The 18,246-nt window shown below is 46.8% G+C and overlaps 1 protein-coding gene across 4 annotated transcripts in view; it reads left to right on the forward strand.

Annotated features, from left to right (window-relative positions):
- Nucleotides 1–18,246, forward strand: part of VRK3 (VRK serine/threonine kinase 3) — a 751,237-nt gene that overhangs the window by 145,956 nt on the left and 587,035 nt on the right. For 3 of the 4 annotated variants that reach the window (XM_063945241.1, XM_063945242.1, XM_063945240.1), the window contains one exon: nucleotides 11,067–11,216. The exons of the other annotated variant lie outside the window; for it this stretch is intronic. In XM_063945241.1, coding sequence (XP_063801311.1) covers nucleotides 11,067–11,216 — 150 coding nt within the window. The remainder of the gene's footprint in view (nucleotides 1–11,066; nucleotides 11,217–18,246) is intronic. 4 annotated transcript variants of the gene reach the window in all.

Here is an 18,246-nt window from a genome sequence, read left to right on the forward strand (position 1 = left end):
GCATTTGCCGCTGATACCTTCTCCTGTCGTGAGAGTGTGGTGTATGTAGCTACTAACAGTTGTCGTCTCTTTTACCTGCTACTGCATTGGACTGGTTAACAAAACTGAGCTCCTGTGCACGGAGGCGGGGTTATAGAGGAGGCGGCGCTAAACATCTTGGGAACAGTCAAAGCTTTTAGCCTGTTGGTGCCTTGGATCAAGATCCAACTCTACACCCCGATGTTATCCCTGTGGAACCCAGTGTACCTCGCAGAAAGAGATTTAACAATGTTACGTACTTACCATAAATCTCCTTTTTGTTACACTTGAAAAACCCTGAATCTTCTAGCAATCAGGTTATTTGTGTGAGCTTTCATCATTAAGGATACTTATCACCAGAGCAATTCAGCATTGTTCCGTAGCAGGAACAGCTGCTCCGAAAAGCAAGAGTTCAGTACTTACCATTCCCATCACTGGCTTCTGTGCATGTATGACCTGAGGTCATGCATGCGCAGAGCCACTTTGAGGTGGCAGATCCCTCTTTGCATCCCTGGAACTCCTTCCCTTAGAAAGGAGCAGGGCTCAGAGAACAAGCGGCATCTGCAGATGGTGTTTGTTCTCACAGGCAAACTCCAAAAATGTTAAAATGATAGCAATAAGGTTTTGCAACTGCACCTGTTAAATTATACAACTTGGCAATGTATGGTAATATACCTGTTTTATTTACTTATCACCAAATATCTTAGGGTAACGCTATAAGCGTGTTGTTGTAAATCACAATGCGATAACCTATAAGTATAACAAAAGAAAGAATAGAAATAGAAAAAAGGAAAAAGAAGAAAAAGGAAGAAAAGGGGAAGAAAAATGATAAAAAATTATAATATTACAAAGATAATGCTCCCAATAGAAACAGATATTAGGAAAAAACAGGGAGGGTATAACGAATCATAAGTCTGTGTATACACAAATAATCACAAACAAGTGTATAAGTTAAGTCCAGGTGTTGTGCTGGAAAGGAGCGTGGCGTCCCACCTCCTTACTCACGCACTTTGGTGTTAGCAAAATGTCTATATCTGTATTAATCCACACAGTCTTGGTTAGGTATGTGCTCCAAATAACTTAATCCTTCTGTAAAATAGAGTCTATTGCAAGTATGATGCAAAGAAATGTCCTTATTAAGAATCTTTACTCCGGTAGCGTTTAGATCAGAGGTTCTCAAACTCGGTCCTCGGGGGCCCACACAGTGCATGTTTTGCAGGTAACCCAGCAGGTGCACAGGTGTATTAATTTCTCTGACGTCCTAGTGGATGCTGGGAACTCCGTAAGGACCATGGGGAATAGCGGCTCCGCAGGAGTCTGGGCACAACTAAAAGAAAGCTTTTAGACTACCTGGTGTGCACTGGCTCCTCCCACTATGACCCTCCTCCAAGCCTCAGTTAGATTTTTGTGCCCGGCCGAGCTGGATGCACACTAGGGGCTCTCCTGAGCTCTTAGAAAGAAAGTATAATTTAGGTTTTTTATTTTACAGTGAGACCTGCTGGCAACAGGCTCACTGCAACGAGGGACTAAGGGGAGAAGAAGCGAACCTACCTGCTTGCAGCTAGCTTAAGCTTCTTAGGCTACTGGACACCATTAGCTCCAGAGGGATCGACCGCATGGAACTGGCCTTGGTGTTCGGTCCCGGAGCCGCGCCGCCGTCCCCCTTACAGAGCCAGAAGCAAGAAGAAGTCCGGAAAATCGGCGGCATGAAGACGTCTGTCTTCACCAAGGTAGCGCACAGCACTGCAGCTGTGCGCCATTGCTCCTCATACACACTTCACACTCCGGTCACTGAGGGTGCAGGGCGCTGGGGGGGGCGCCCTGAGCAGCAATAAAAACACCTTGGCTGGCAAAACAATCACAATATATAGCCCCAGAGGCTATATATGTGATAATTACCCCTGCCAGAATCCTTAAAAAAGCGGGAGAAAAGTCCGCGAAAAAGGGGCGGATCTATCTCTCTCAGCACACTGGCGCCATTTCTCCCTCACAGTTCCACTGGAAGGAAGCTCCCTGGCTCTCCCCTGCAGTCTACACTACAGAAAAGGGTAAAAAAGAGAGGGGGGGCACTAAATTTAGGCGCAGTAAATATTATAGCAGCTATAGGGGACATAATTCAGTTAGTCCCTGCATTATATAGCGCTCTGGTGTGTGCTGGCATACTCTCTCTCTGTCTCCCCAAAGGGCTTCTGTGGGGTCCTGTCCTCTATTAGAGCATTCCCGGTGTGTGTGCGGTGTGTCGGTACGGCTGTGTCGACATGTTTGATGAGGAAAATTATGTGGAGGCGGAGCAGATGCCCACAGAAGTGATGTCACCCCCTGCGGGGCAGACACCTGAGTGGATGGTTTTATGGAAGGAATTACGTGCAAGTGTCGACTCCTTACACAAAAAATTTGACGACATGCCAAATGCGGGACAGCCGGCTTCTCAGCTCGTGCCTGCCCAGGTGTCTCAAAGGCCATCAGGGGCTCTAAAACGCCCGCTACCTCAGATGGCAGACGCAGATGTCGACACGGATACTGATACCAGTGTCGACGACGATGAGTCAAATCTAATGTCCACTAGGGCCATTCGTTGCATGATTGAGGCAATGAAGGAGGTATTACACATTTCGGATATAAACCCAGGTACCACTAAAAAGGGTATTATGTTTGGGGAGAAAAAACTACCCGTAGTTTTTCCCCCACCTGAAGAATTAAATGAAGTGTGTGAAGAAGCGTGGGCTTTCCCCGATAAAAGATTGGTAATCCCTAAAAAATTACTAATGGCGTTCCCTTTCCCGCCAGAGGATAGGGCACGTTGGGAAACACCTCCTAGGGTGGATAAAGCGCTCACACGTTTGTCTAAAAAGGTGGCACTTCCGTCTCCGGATACGGCCGCCCTAAAGGAGCCTGCGGATAGAAAGCAGGAGGCGATCCTGAAGTCTGTATATACTCAGGCATTATACTTAGACCAGCTATTGCGTCAGCATGGATGTGCAGTGCTGCCGCTGCATGGTCAGATTCCCTGTCAGAAAATATTGACACCCTAGACAGGGACACTATTCTCCTAACCATAGAGCATATAAAAGACTCAGTCTTATACATGAGAGATGCACAGAGGGAGATCTGCCGGCTGGCATCTAAAATAAGTGCATTGTCCATTTCTGCTAGGAGAGGCTTATGGACTCGGCAGTGGACAGGGGATGCAGATTCCAAAAGGCACATGGAAGTTTTGCCTTATAAGGGTGAGGAGTTATTCGGGGATGGTCTCTCAGACCTAGTTTCCACAGCGACAGCTGGGAAATCAGCATTTTTACCCCAGGTTCCCTCACAGCCTAAAAAAGCGCCGTTTTATCAAGTACAGTCCTTTCGGACCCAGAGAAACAGGCGAGGAAAAGGCGGGTCCTTTCTGTCCAGAGGCAGAGGTAGGGGAAAAAGGCTGCAACAAACAGCAGGTTCCCAGGAGCAAAAATCCTCCCCCGCTTCTTCCAAGTCCGCCGCATGACGGTGGGGCTCCACAGGCGGAGCCAGGTACGGTGGGGGGCCGCCTCAAAAAGTTCAGCGATCAGTGGGCTCGCTCACAGGTGGATCCCTGGATCTTGCAAGTAGTATCTCAGGGGTACAAACTGGAATTCGAGGCGTCTTCCCCCCGCCGTTTCCTCAAATCTGCCTTGCCAACGACTCCCTCAGGCAGGGAGGCTGTGCTAGAGGCAATTCACAAGCTGTATTCCCAGCAGGTGATAGTCAAGGTGCCCCTACTTCAACAAGGACGGGGTTACTATTCCACACTGTTTGTGGTACCGAAACCGGACGGTTCGGTGAGACCCATTTTAAATTTGAAATCCTTGAACACTTACATAAAAAAGTTCAAGTTCAAGATGGAATCGCTCAGGGCGGTTATTGCAAGCCTGGACGAGGGGGATTACATGGTATCCCTGGACATCAAGGATGCTTACCTGCATGTCCCCATTTATCATCCTCACCAGGAGTACCTCAGATTTGCGGTACAAAATTGCCATTACCAATTCCAGACGCTGCCGTTTGGACTGTCCACGGCACCGAGGGTGTTTACCAAGGTAATGGCGGAAATGATGATACTCCTTCGAAAAAAGGGAGTTTTAATTATCCCGTACTTGGACGATCTCCTAATAAAGGCGAGATCCAGGGAGCAGTTGTTGGTAGGAGTAGCACTATCTCAGGAGGTGCTACACCAGCACGGTTGGATTCTGAATATTCCAAAGTCACAGCTGGTTCCGACGACACGTCTACTGTTCCTGGGAATGATTTTGGACACAGTCCAGAAAAAAGTGTTTCTCCCGGAGGAGAAAGCCCAGGAGCTGTCATCTCTAGTCAGAGACCTCCTGAAACCAAAACAGGTGTCGGTGCATCACTGCACGCGAGTCCTGGGACAGATGGTGGCTTCTTACGAAGCAATTCCTTTCGGCAGGTTCCATGCCAGAATCTTTCAGTGGGACCTGTTGGACCAATGGTCCGGATCGCATCTTCAGATGCATCGGCTAATAACCCTGTCTCCAAGAACCAGGGTGTCTCTGCTGTGGTGGCTGCAGAGTGCTCATCTCCTAGAGGGCCGCAGATTCGGCATACAGGACTGGGTCCTGGTGACCACGGATGCCAGCCTTCGAGGCTGGGGGGCAGTCACACAGGGAAGAAACTTCCAAGGACTATGGTCGAGTCAGGAGACTTCCTTGCACATAAATATTCTAGAACTAAGGGCCATTTACAATGCCCTAAGTCAGGCAAAACCCCTGCTTCAAAACCAGCCGGTACTGATCCAGTCAGACAACATCACGGCGGTCGCCCATGTAAACCGACAGGGCGGCACAAGAAGCAGGACGGCAATGGCAGAAGCCACAAGGATTCTCCGATGGGCGGAAAATCACGTGTTAGCACTGTTCATTCCGGGAGTGGACAACTGGGAAGCAGACTTCCTCAGCAGGCACGACCTCCACCCGGGAGAGTGGGGACTTCATCCAGAAGTCTTCACACTGATTGTAAATCGTTGGGAACGGCCACAGGTGGACATGATGGCGTCCCGCCTAAACAAAAAACTGGAGAGATATTGCGCCAGGTCAAGGGACCCTCAGGCGATAGCGGTGGACGCTCTAGTGACACCGTGGGTGTACCAGTCAGTTTATGTGTTCCCTCCTCTTCCTCTCATACCAAAGGTACTGAGAATAATAAGAAAACGAGGAGTAAGGACAATACTCGTGGTTCCGGATTGGCCAAGAAGAGCTTGGTACCCGGAACTTCAAGAGATGATCTCAGAGGACCCATGGCCTCTGCCGCTCAGACAGGACCTGTTGCAGCAGGGGCCCTGTCTGTTCCAAGACTTACCGCGGCTGCGTTTGACGGCATGGCGGTTGAACGCCGGATCCTAAAGGAAAAGGGCATTCCGGAGGGTGTCATTCCTACGCTGATTAAAGCCAGGAAAGATGTAACGGTAAAACATTATCACCGCATATGGCGGAAATATGTTGCTTGGTGTGAGGCCAATAAGGCCCCAACAGAGGAATTTCAGCTGGGTCGATTTCTGCACTTCCTACAGGCAGGAGTGACTATGGGCCTAAAATTAGGCTCCATTAAGGTACAGATATTGGCTCTGTCGATTTTTTTTTCCAAAAAGAACTAGCTTCACTACCAGAAGTTCAGACATTTGTAAAAGAAGTGCTGCATATTCAGCCCCCCTTTGTGCCTCCAGTGGCACCCTGGGATCTCAACGTGGTGTTGAATTTCCTAAAATCACATTGGTTTGAGCCACTAAAGACCGTGGATCTAAAATATCTCACGTGGAAAGTGGTCATGTTATTGGCCTTGGCTTCGGCCAGGCGTGTATCAGAATTGGCGGCTTTGTCATTTAAAAGTCCTTATCTGATTTTCCATATGGATAGAGCAGAATTGAGGACTCGTCCCCAGTTTCTCCCTAAGGTGGTATCTGCTTTTCACTTGAACCAACCTATTGTAGTGCCTGCGGCTACTAGCGACTTGGAGGATTCCAAGTTACTGGACGTAGTCAGGGCCTTGAAAATTTATGTTTCCAGGACGGCTGGAGTCAGGAAAACTGACTCGCTATTTATCCTGTATGCACCCAACAAACTGGGTGCTCCTGCTTCTAAGCAGACTATTGCTCGCTGGATTTGTAGCACAATTCAGCTGGCGCATTCTGCGGCTGGACTGCCGCATCCTAAATCAGTAAAAGCTCATTCTACAAGGAAGGTGGGCTCATCTTGGGCGGCTGCCCGAGGGGTCTCGGCTTTACAACTTTGCCGAGCTGCTACTTGGTCAGGGGCAAACACGTTTGCAAAATTCTACAAATTTGATACCCTGGCTGAGGAGGACCTTGAGTTCTCTCATTCGGTGCTGCAGAGTCATCCGCACTCTCCCGCCCGTTTGGGAGCTTTGGTATAATCCCCATGGTCCTTACGGAGTTTCCAGCATCCACTAGGACGTCAGAGAAAATAAGAATTTACTCACCGGTAATTCTATTTCTCGTAGTCCGTAGTGGATGCTGGGCGCCCGTCCCAAGTGCGGATTGTCTGCAATACTTGTACATAGTTGTTGTTCACAAAAGGGTTATTGTTATGAGCCATCTGTTGAGAGGCTCAGTTAAATTTCATACTGTTAACTGGTTATGGTGTCACGAGTTATACGGTGTGATTGGTGTGGCTGGTATGAGTCTTACCCGGGATTCAAAATCCTTCCTTATTGTGTCAGCTCTTCCGGGCACAGTATCCTAACTGAGGCTTGGAGGAGGGTCATAGTGGGAGGAGCCAGTGCACACCAGGTAGTCTAAAAGCTTTCTTTTAGTTGTGCCCAGACTCCTGCGGAGCCGCTATTCCCCATGGTCCTTACGGAGTTCCCAGCATCCACTACGGACTACGAGAAATAGAATTACCGGTGAGTAAATTCTTATTTACTCACTGACACATTTTAAAAGGTCCACAGGTGGAGCTAATTATTTCACTTGCGATTCTGTGAGGAGACCTGCAAAACATGCACTGTGTGGGCCCCCAGGGACCGAGTTTGAGAACCTCTGGTTTAGATGAAAGGGGTACCCCTGGTGGGTGAACGGGTGGAAATTCAGAGGGATCGGTAATAATTAGCTCCGGACTGGCCGCTGTCTAACCTCCGTCTGGTGTAGTGGAAAGCGCCCGTTGCTACAGACGCGTCCACCGACCAGATCGACGGGAAGCGGACCTGTCTCTGTGGGGGAAAGTGACACTAACTTCAAGACCCGAAACGGGACTCTCCACCGTGTCCTTCCCCCTTTACAGAGCTGTTACCTATGTCTCCTGTGATGATTTCCCAGCGTCCGTCTCCACCTTGTGTCCTCTGGCTCCTGGTGCTGAATCTTCTTCCTGGTTGTCGGGACTTGCAGTCATGTGACTCCGGGCTCCGTTCTCCTTTCTGTGCGCCTCCGGGATCACTTGCACGCCAGAAAAGCTGGGCTGTGTGGAATAGCTGGTACAGACTGTTAGGTTGAGCTTTGAATCGGTTAATCACTGGTATGGTCTGTGTTGCTCCTACGCGTATCGACCCATGTTGGTCTTCGTCAGGGAGTCCTTGGTAGCCATGTTTACTAAAGGCTATTTAAGCCCATAAACTCTTTACCTCATCAAAGGAGGTGGGTGTGTCCAAAATGTTCCTCAACTCCAACAGAAATTGATGGTATATTGGTGTGAAAAAATAATAAAGTAAAATAAAATGAAATAAAGTAAAATAGGATAACAGTAGATTATAATAGAGATTAGAATCCAGCAGAATAAATTGGAATGAAATGACTAAAGGTGAGTATAACATGATCATAAACTAATAAGAGGACCATATAGTGTAAATACAGAAAAAATATATAAATAAAAAATGAGTATAGGAAGAATAAAAATGAATATAAAGAGTTAAAATAATTAAATTAATTAAACATAGAATAAACGGAATTGGATGTATAAATAAAGACAATTTCAGGTGGAAATATGAATTCGGAATTGAGATTAGAAATACAAAAAAATATATAAATATTTAATTGATACGTCTAATCAGGAAAGGATAACTATGAGCTTCAGGCAGTCCATGGATAAATGGGCATGTCAAAAGACTGTGATGCATACAAACATACGCTAGTGTGAGTGATATCATGAGGCTGAATGTGAGCAGAGAGTCAATCAGATATACTTATGAATGGGGGTGAGACAGTCTAGGGACTGAGGCTAAAAACAGGGATAGTAACTTTTCGTAACTGATTGGGTTATAAGATAATTAACTCATTATCACTGCCCTCACTTCGTTATCTGCATTCAGGCCATATGGTTTGAGAGTATTTAGTGTATATATCCATTTCAACTCCTCTTTATTAATTAGTTTTGTGAAGTCACCCCCTCTTCAATTGGGTGATACTTGTTTGATTCCTAGGATCTTCATACCCGCAGGGTTACTCCCATGTGTCTCTTTGAAGGGATTGGATAGGTTGTGTGTCTCCAATCCCTTTCTCACATTTCTCATGTGTTCAGAAATTCTGGTTTTTAGAGGTCTGATTGTCCTTCCTACATACTGTAGGTGACACGGACATTCTATGTGGTAAATTACCCCTTTACTTTGGCAGGAAATGTGTTCTTCTATGGCGAATTTCTCCCCCGTTTTTCTTGATTCAAAACTGGTTACCCTTTTAGTGCTAAACTTATGTGCCTTGTAATAGGCGCATGTTCCACAAAGAAAAAACCTTTGCTCAGTTTCTGCCCTGTTAAAGTGCTTTGTGTCAATTCTGTCTGCTTCAGATGATTGTGTGATAATTTCGATTTAAGATCAGGAGCTCTACTATAGACCACTTTGGGTCTGTACGGAAGTGTGTCTGCCAAGATATCATCCTCCAAGAGGATGTGCCAATGTTTGTAGAGTATCTTCTATAATTGCCTATTATTAGTGCTATACTGTGTCAGAAAAACTGTCTTGAATTTATCGGTCTGTTCTTCTTTGTTTTTGTATGTGAGAAGAGTATTCCTTTCTAGGTTCATGGCTGTGTCTAGGTCTTGCTCAAGTGTTTCTTCTTTGTAACCTTTCTCTATGAACTGTTTCATTCCTGCGGCTTGTGTTTGAAAATCTTCTAATTTGGTGCAGTTCCTCCTAACCCTCTTGAATTGCCCTAATGGGATGTTCCGCAGCCAATTCTGATGATGCCCACTAGTACTTAAAATATAACTGTTCACGTCTACGTCTTTCTGATAGGTTTCGGTTTGTATGGTTGAGTTTTCTATAAAGATGGTTATGTCTAGGAAGTTCACGGCTGTAACTTACATGTTACATGTTATATGTTATACTCACCTTTAGTCATTTCATTCCAATTTATTCTGCTGGATTCTACCTCTATTATTATTTATTGTTATCCTATTTTACTTTATTTAATTTAATTTAATTTTATTATTTTTTCACACCAATATACCATCAATTTCTGTTGGAGTTGAGGAACATTTTGGACACACCCACCTCCTTTGATGAGGTAATGAGTTTATGGGCTTAAATAGCCTTTAGTAAACATGGCTACCAAGGACTCCCTGACGAAGACCCACATGGGTCGATACGCGTAGGAGCAACACAGACCATACCAGTGTTTAACAGATTCAAAGCTCAACCTGACAGTCTGTGCCAGCTATTCCACACAGCCCAGCTTTTCTGGCGTGCAAGTGATCCCGGAGGCGCACAGAATGGAGCCCGGAGTCACGTGACCGCAAGTCCCGACAACCAGGAAGAAGATTCAGCACCAGGAGCCGGAGGACGCAAGGTGAAGCCGAGTGGAGACGGACGCTGGGAAATCATCACAGGAGACACAGGTAACAGCTCTGTAAAGGGGGAAGGACACGTCGGAGAGTCCCGTTTCGGGTCTTGAAGTTAGTATCACTTTCCTCCACAGAGACAGGTCCGCTTCCCGTTGATCTGGTCGGTGGACGGCGTCTGTAGCAACGGGCGCTTTCCACTACACCAGACGGAGGTTAGACAGCGGCCAGTCCGGAGCTAATTATTACCGATCCCTCTGAATTTCCACCCGTTTACCCACCTGGGGTACCCCTTTCATCTAAACGCTGCCGGAGTAAAGATTCTAAATAAGGACATTTCTTTGCATCATACTTGCAACAGACTCTATTTTACAGAAGGATTAATCTATTTGGAGCACATACCTAACCAAGACTGTGTGGATTAATACAGATATAGACATTTTGCTAACACCAAAGTGCATGAGTAAGGAGGTGGGATGCCACGCTCCTTTCCAGCACAACACCTGGACTTAACTTATACACTTGTTTGTGATTATTTGTGTATACACAGACTTATGATTCGTTATACCCTCCCTGTTTTTTCCTAATATCTGTTTCTATTGGGAGCATTATCTTTGTAATATTATAATTTTTTATCATTTTTCTTCCCCTTTTCCTCCTTTTTCTTCTTTTTCCTTTTTTATATTTTTATCTTTCCTTTGTTATACTTATAGGTTATCGCATTGTGATTTACAACAACACGCTTATAGCGTTACCCTAAGATATTTGGTGATAAGTAAATAAAACAGGTATATTACCATACATTGCCAAGTTGTATAATTTAACAGGCGCAGTTGCAAAACCTTATTGCTATCATTGTATATTTCTTGTGAGGTGCGTGGGTTTAGCCTCATTTGCAATTTTGCTGCCACAACCTGTATCCATAGAAGGAGAGCGCAGGATACCACTATCTTTATACTCGTTTTCCAAAAATGTTAAGTTTACGCAGTTTGCCGAATATCAGGTGGTCCTATCGGACCCCGAATGATGAATGGCCTATTATTTAAAATAAGCAGAAACTAGCATTAACGCATGTATAACGGGCCATTTAGTGGTGATCAATAGGCCCCTTAGTATAAATATCTCATTATGTGTTTTGTACTATTAACATTTTCTTTTTTTTTTTCTTTTTTTTTTTTTTTGCAGTCATCAATGTTTGCATTATCTGACACTAAAGTAACATTTTTACTAATAAAGAAATAGTTTTGTCATCTTTATTTATTGTATAATTATTGGTTACTTTCAAAGATGGAAATCAAAAGTCTACCCCTAAACCTTCAATGAAACCAGCAAGCTGCTCTTCTGCTAGAGGTTCTTTAAAGAGGAAAGCCAGCTGTACTCCAGAGAAAGAAGAAATCAAAAAATTGGAGGGTTCACCAATGAAACGTGAACCAAAGAGTAAGTCATGTCTTTCAAATGTTAATACAGGGTAAAAATTGTTTTGTTAATGTAAAATGGAAATATGTTTGTTGTTGAAATTGTGAGATATAGGGGGGTATCCAATTACTTACAATCCACTTTCAGCCTATAAAAACAGCCTAATATTGCGATTTAAATCGCGATAACCCTTAGAGGCCATTTTTATCGGCCGAAAATGTACCCGTGATCATGCAGTGACGCATGTTATCCAGGATAAGTTCCCGATCCCATGTGTTGTCATTGCGCCCGGTAGAGCACGTTATACACAATGCACCCGGTAGAGCACGTTACACACAATGCACCCGGAAGAGCACGTTATACACAATGCACCCGGTAGAGCACGTTATACACAATGCACCCGGTAGAGCACGTTATACACATTGCACCAGGTAGAGCACCGAGGCACATTGCACCAGGTAGAGCACCGAGGCACATTGCACCAGGTAGAGCATCCGAGGCACATTGCACCAGGTAGAGCCCCGAGGCACATTTCACCAGGTAGAGCATCCGAGGCACATTTCACCAGGTAGAGCATCCGAGGCACATTGCACCAGGTAGAGCACTGAGGCACATTGCAGTAACCAACTCTCTCTCCCCCCCCCCCCTACCCTCACCCTCACTCCACAGGAAACCTTCAGCAAGACCATCCACCTGCTGCAGCCTGGGCACAGGGGCAGATGCGGAGTGGTACTCACCGTTGCGGCGGAGGGCGCTGTGCCTGGTGAGCGTGGCCAGTCTCTTGGTGCTGGCGGCGTTGGAGCGTGCAGCGGGGAGGTGGTGGAGATGAGTGGGGCCAATCTCTTGGTGCTGGCGGTGGAGCGCGCAGTGTGGAGGAGGTGGAGATGAGCGGGTCCTGTCTGTCAGCGCTGCAGCACAGATTCATATGCTGGACGGCGGAGCCCAGGTCAGCGGGGAGGAGGATTTAAAGCGGGCGGACTGGTGGGAGACGCTGCAGGGATGATTGGTTGAGGAAACAGCCAGTCACCTCATGCGTGCCGCTGACTGGCTGGCGCGATCACAGATTCAGATGAGCGCGTCCAGCTATTCTGCTAAATGCGAGTCCCGGAGTATTTGCTGCTGCAGAGCGCGTCCTCGGGGACCCTCCCATTTTAGATAAGTGAGTCCCCGGACATCAAAAGCGGGTAAAATACACGCTATAGCGCATTTTTTGCGATCACTGCAAATGTAATCAGGATTGCACTGTTTTAGCACAGACACCAGCAAGGAAGCCTGAATGGTTATCCTCTGTCAAATCTATGATTTCTCAGATTTCTACTAGGGTTGCACAGAATGAATCTGCAACTCAGGTTTTACAGAACTCTATGGCAGTTTGGTCTGGTTCTGTTACATCAGGGCCCCCCGCTGTATATTCCCACAAACGTGCTTTTGCCCAGATTATTGGGAGAGAAAAGTGATGGGAACCGCACAAGTCCAATATTTGGGCAGATAGTGACCTCCGAAAAACTGAATTATTACTGAATTGCTTCTCAATATAGCAACTATGTGTAAGTGGATAATCAATCCTAGTACCAATACTTGTTGCTTTCAGTGGTGCTCCCTAGAGTGAGAAAGTTATCAACCGAAAAAAACCAAACGAAGAAGTATTGGAAAAGTAGACTCTTTTTTGAGAGCACTCTAATTCAAGGATAAAATAGTAACATATTACTGGTAAAATCATTTTTATTAAGTGAATATTTAAATTGAGTTAGAGGAGTATGAATACTTGAGTGAAATAGCCTCGCGAAAATGTAAAAGTAAATTATTAATCATGAGTGATCACAATATCACAATCTACGAATTGCCGGATGTTAATAGGGGTGTGGTTCGTTTTATCGACAGTGTCTAGGTCGACCACTATAGGTCGACAGTCACTAGGTCGACATGGACGGAAGGTCGACAGGGTTTCTAGGTCGACATGTGCTAGGTCGACAGGTCTAAAGGTCGACATGAGGATTTTTTATTTTTTTGGTGTCGTTTTCTTCGTAGAGTGACCGGGATCCCAAATGAGTGCACCGCGTCCCCTCGCATGGCTCGCTTCGCTCGCCATGCTTCGGGCATGGTGCCTTCGCCCCGCTACCGCTTCGCTCGGCACACTTTACCGTTCCAATCGTAGTCCACGTGGATCGTTAAGTATGAAAAAATCCAAAAAAAAAAAAAAAAAAAAAAAGTGAAAAACTCATGTCGACCTTTAGACCTGTCGACCTAGCACATGTCGACCTAGAAACCCTGTCGACCTTCCATCCATGTCGACCTAGTGACTGTCGACCTATAGTGGTCGACCTAAACATTGTCGACCTAGACAATGTCGATCTTCAGACCGGATCCCGTTAATAGCTGCAGTGCTTAGAGTAAATCATCTTTGCACATTATTTCTCATGTAGTATATGACCATCATTTATTCTGCATGTATCCATCATGGATCATTATACCCGCAGAGAGTTAAATCATTGGTCATGTGAAGCCCAGATTATGCAAGATGACACGGATACCGATTCTGACACGGCAGACGATGATGGGGATGTGCTCAGGGGGGCCGCATCTCTTGCTAAAGGGGTGCAGTTAATGATAGAGGCTATCAGGGATGTGTTGAACATTGCTGATACAACACCTGAGCAGGTTGAGGAGTCTTAATTCACTGACAATAAGAAAGCCTCGCTAACCTTCCCTGTGTCCAAAGAATTAAATGCTATTTTTGAAAAAGCATGGGAAAACCCAGAGAAAAAATTCCAGCTCCCTAGAAGGGTTCTGGTTGCTTTCCTCTTCCCTGAGGATAGGAAACATGGAAAAACCCACCCATAGTGGACGCGTCTGTATCCAGACTCTAGAAAAAGGTGGTTTTACCTGTCCCAGAATCTACCGCCTTAAAGGATCCGGCTGATCGCAAAATTGATACTACGCTCAAATCCATATACACGGCTTCATGGGCGATACTACGTCCTACTATTGCCTGTGCATGGATTTCCAAAGCTATAGTAAAGTGGTCAGGCACGTTACTTGAGGATTTGGATACAATGGATAAAAGTGACGTTTAATTGTTTTTACATAACATTCAGGATTCTGCAGGTTTTATGGTGGAATCCATGAAAGACCTGGGCTCAATGGCTGCAGGAATATCTTCCATGTCTGTTTCAGCTCGTCGAGGAATGCGGCTGCGCCAGTGGTCTGCCGACGCGGAATCCAGGAGAGGTGTGGAGACCCTACCCTACACAGGTCATGCTCTCTGGGGAATCGTGGTAAGTCGCCTTTTCTTCCCTAAGCTGCACCTGCTACAAAGAAACCTTTTTCTTCAGCTGCATCACATTCCTTTCGGGTAAAACAAGAAAGGTCAAACCGTCCAACACCTTCTTTAGAGGAGGTCGACCAAAATCCAAGAAACCTGCTGCTGCGGGTTCCCACGAACAGTGATGGTGGTAGGGCCGGTGCGGGCGAGACTCAGACATTTTAATCACGTCTGCGTGTCGTCCGGCCTGGATCCCTGGGTACAAGATATTGTGTCCCAGGGGTATCGGCTGGAATTTCAAGTCTTCCTCCTCACCGTTTCTTCAATTTAGGCTTGCCAGCTTTGCCGGCAGACAGGGCTACCCTACAGGGAGCCATCCAGAAGTTGGTGGAGGCACAGGTTATTGTACCAGTTCCTCCCCAGATGCAAAACAAAGGTTACTATTCTAACCTTTTCGTAGTACCGAAACCGGATGGTTTGGTCAGGCCCATTCTGAACTTAAAATCACAACCCCTTTCTGAGGGAGTTCAAGTTCAAAATGGAGTCTCTAAGGGTAGTGATATCAGGTCTGGAGGAGGGGGAATTCCTGGTATCCCTGGATATCAAGGATGCGTACCTCCACATTCTGATTTGGCTGCCACATCAAGCTTATCTCCGATTCGCACTGTTGGACTGTCATTTTCAGTTCCAGGCCCTGCCATTCGGCCTCTTCACAGCACCGAGGGTATTCACCAAGGTGATGGTGGAAATGATGGTTCTCCTCCGCAGACAGGGGGTGGACATAATTCCATATCTGGACGATCTGCTGATAAAGGCATCGTCCAGGGAGAAGCTGTTAGGGTCCATAGCTCTCACGACCCAGCTTCTCAGGGAACATGGTTGGATCCTGATTCTCCCAAAATCACATTTGGAACCAACCAGGAGGTTGTCCTTTCTGGGAATGATCCTCGACACGGAAGTGCAGAGGGTGTTTCTTCCAGAGGAAAAACGTTGGTGATGCAAACAATGGTCCGGGATGTCCTGAAGCCAACCCGGGTGTCGGTTCATCAGTGCATTCGCCTTCTGGGGAAGATGGTGGCCTCTTACGAGGCTCTGCAGTACGAGAGGTTTCATGCTCGGTCTTTCCAACTGGATCTCCTGGACAAGTGGTCGGGATCCCATCTACTCATGCACCAGAGAAAATCATCCTCTGGGCAGAAAAACATGCGTTGGCGCTGTCAGCAATCTTCATTCCAGGAGTAGACAAATGGGAAGCGGACTTCCTCAGCAGACACGATCTCTATCCAGGGGAGTGGGGTCTCCATCCGAAGGTGTTCAAGGAGGTAACAGATCTTTGGGGCGTACCCCAAATCGATATGATGGCCTCTCATCTCAACAAGAAGCTTCGGCGGTGTTGTTCCAGGTCTAGGGACCCGCAAGCAGTGGCGATGGACGCCCTAGTGACTCTGTGGGTGTTCCAGTCGGTGTACGCATTTCCTCCACTTCCACTCATTCCAAGATTTCTCAAACTTATAAGGAGAACAATAGTTCAGGCAATCCCCATTGCTCCAGAATGGCCAAGAAGGGCTTGGTACGCGAATCTTCTGGATCTACTGCTAGAAGAGCAGAGTCCTCTTCCTCTTCGGGAGGACCTGCTGCAGCAGGGGCCGTTCGCCTATCAAGACTTACCACGGCTACGTTTGACGGCATGGAGGTTGTACACCAGATACTAGCTTGGAAGGGCATTCCGAACAAGGTACAGGCTAGGAAAGGAGTAACGTGAAAACATTACCATTGTATTTGGAAAATATATGTATCTTGGTGTGAGTCCAAGAAGTTTCCTGCGGTGGAGTTTCAACTGGGACGTTTTCTCCTTCCTGCAAACAGGTGTGGATATGGGCCTGAGGTTGGGATCCATAAAGGTCCATATCAAATTTTCTTCCAGAAACAATTGGCTGCCCTCCCTGAGGTTCAGACTTTTTTGAAGGGACTTCTGCACATCCAACCTCCCTATTTTACCGCCTATGGCACCTTTGGATCTTAATGTGTTGGTGCAGTTCCTCCAGTCGGACTGGTTTGAACCTCTACAGGAGGTTGAGGTCAAGTTCCTCATGTGGAAGGCTGTAACTTTGTTGGCCTTAGCTTCTGCTAGACATGTGTCGGAGTTGGGGGCTTTGTCGTGTAAAAGCCCATACTTGATCTTCCATGAAGACAGTGCTGAGCTTCGGATACGTCAGCAGTTTCTTCCGAAGGTTGTGTATGCATTTCATATCAACCAACCTGTTGTGGTGCCAGTTGCGACTGAGTTCTCCATTTCATCAAAGTCCTTAGATGTTGTAAGGGCTCTGAAGATCTATGTGAGGAGGACTGCTCGTTACAGAAAATCGGACTCTGTTTGTCCTGTATGATCCCAACAAAATTGGGTGTCCTGCTTCTAAGCAGACGATCTCTTGCTGGGTCAGGTTCACTATTCAGCATGCGTATTCTACAGCAGGCTTGCAGTGTTATAGGTCTGTTAAGACCCAATCTACTCGTAAGGTGGATTCTTCCTGGGTGGCTGCCCGGGGTGTCTCGGCCTTACAACTCTGCCAAGCAGCTACTTGGTCGGGGTCGAACACGTTCGCTAAGTTCTACAAGTTCGATACTTAGGCCTCTGAGCACCTTAAAATTGGTCAATTGGTTCTGCAGGAGCCTCCGCGCTCTCCCTCTCATTCTTGGGAGGTTTGGTACATTCCCACTTTCTGAAAGAAGATTGATAAGGCCGAAATTTGTACTTTAATGGAGCCTAATTTTAGGCCCGCATCCACACCTGCTTGTAAAAAATGGAGCAAACGCAGCCGCAGTAAGTCTTGATACACGCACGGTCCTTGTTGTAACAGGTCCTCCTGTAGAGGAGGAGGCCAGGGATCTTCTATGAGCAACTCCTGAAGATCTGGATACCAGGCCCTCATTGGCCAGTCTGGAACAATGAGTTTCGCCTGAACCTTTGTTCTTCTTATGATCTTTATCACCTTTGAAAATGAGTGGAAGTGGAGGGAACACGTAGACCGACGGAAACACCCACGGTGTCACTAGGTCGTCCACCGCTATTGCTTGAGGGTCCCTCGACCTGGAACAATATCTCTGAAGTTTCTTGTTGAGGTGGGACGCCATCATGTCTATTTGAGGAATTCCCCAACGACTTGTCACTTCTGCAAAGACCTCTTGATGAAGACTCCACTCTCCTGGATGGAGATTGTGTCTGCTGAGGAAGTCTGCTTCCCAGTTGTCCACTCCTGGAATGAAGACTGCTGACAGAGCGCTTGCATATCTCTCCGCCCAGCGAAGAACTTTCGTGGCCTCGGCCATCACCGCTCTGCTCTTTGTTCCGCCCTGGCAGTTTATGTACGCCACTGCTGTTACGTTATCTGATTGAATCAAGACGGGCAGACCGCAAAGAAGATGTTCCGCTTGCCGAAGGCCTTTGTAAATGGCCCTTAATTCCAGAATGTTTATGTGCAGAAAAGCTTCCTGGCTTGACCATTTTGCCTGAAAATTTCTCCCTTGTGTGACTGCTCCCCAGCCTCGGAGACTTGCATCCGTGGTCACCAGGATCCAATCCTGAATCCCGAACCTGCGTCCCTCCAGAAGGCGAGAACTGTGCAGCCACCACAGGAGGGAAATACTGGTCCTGGAAGATAGGATTATTTTCCGGTGCATGTGCAGGTGAGATCCGGACCACTTGTCCAACAGGTCCCACTGAAACACCCTGGCATGGAACCTGCCATACTGAATGGCCTCGTAGGCCGCTACTATCTTCCCCAGCAACCG

This window comes from Pseudophryne corroboree, chromosome 11 (assembly GCF_028390025.1).
Source record: "Pseudophryne corroboree isolate aPseCor3 chromosome 11, aPseCor3.hap2, whole genome shotgun sequence".
Taxonomy (NCBI): Eukaryota; Metazoa; Chordata; class Amphibia; order Anura; family Myobatrachidae; genus Pseudophryne; species Pseudophryne corroboree.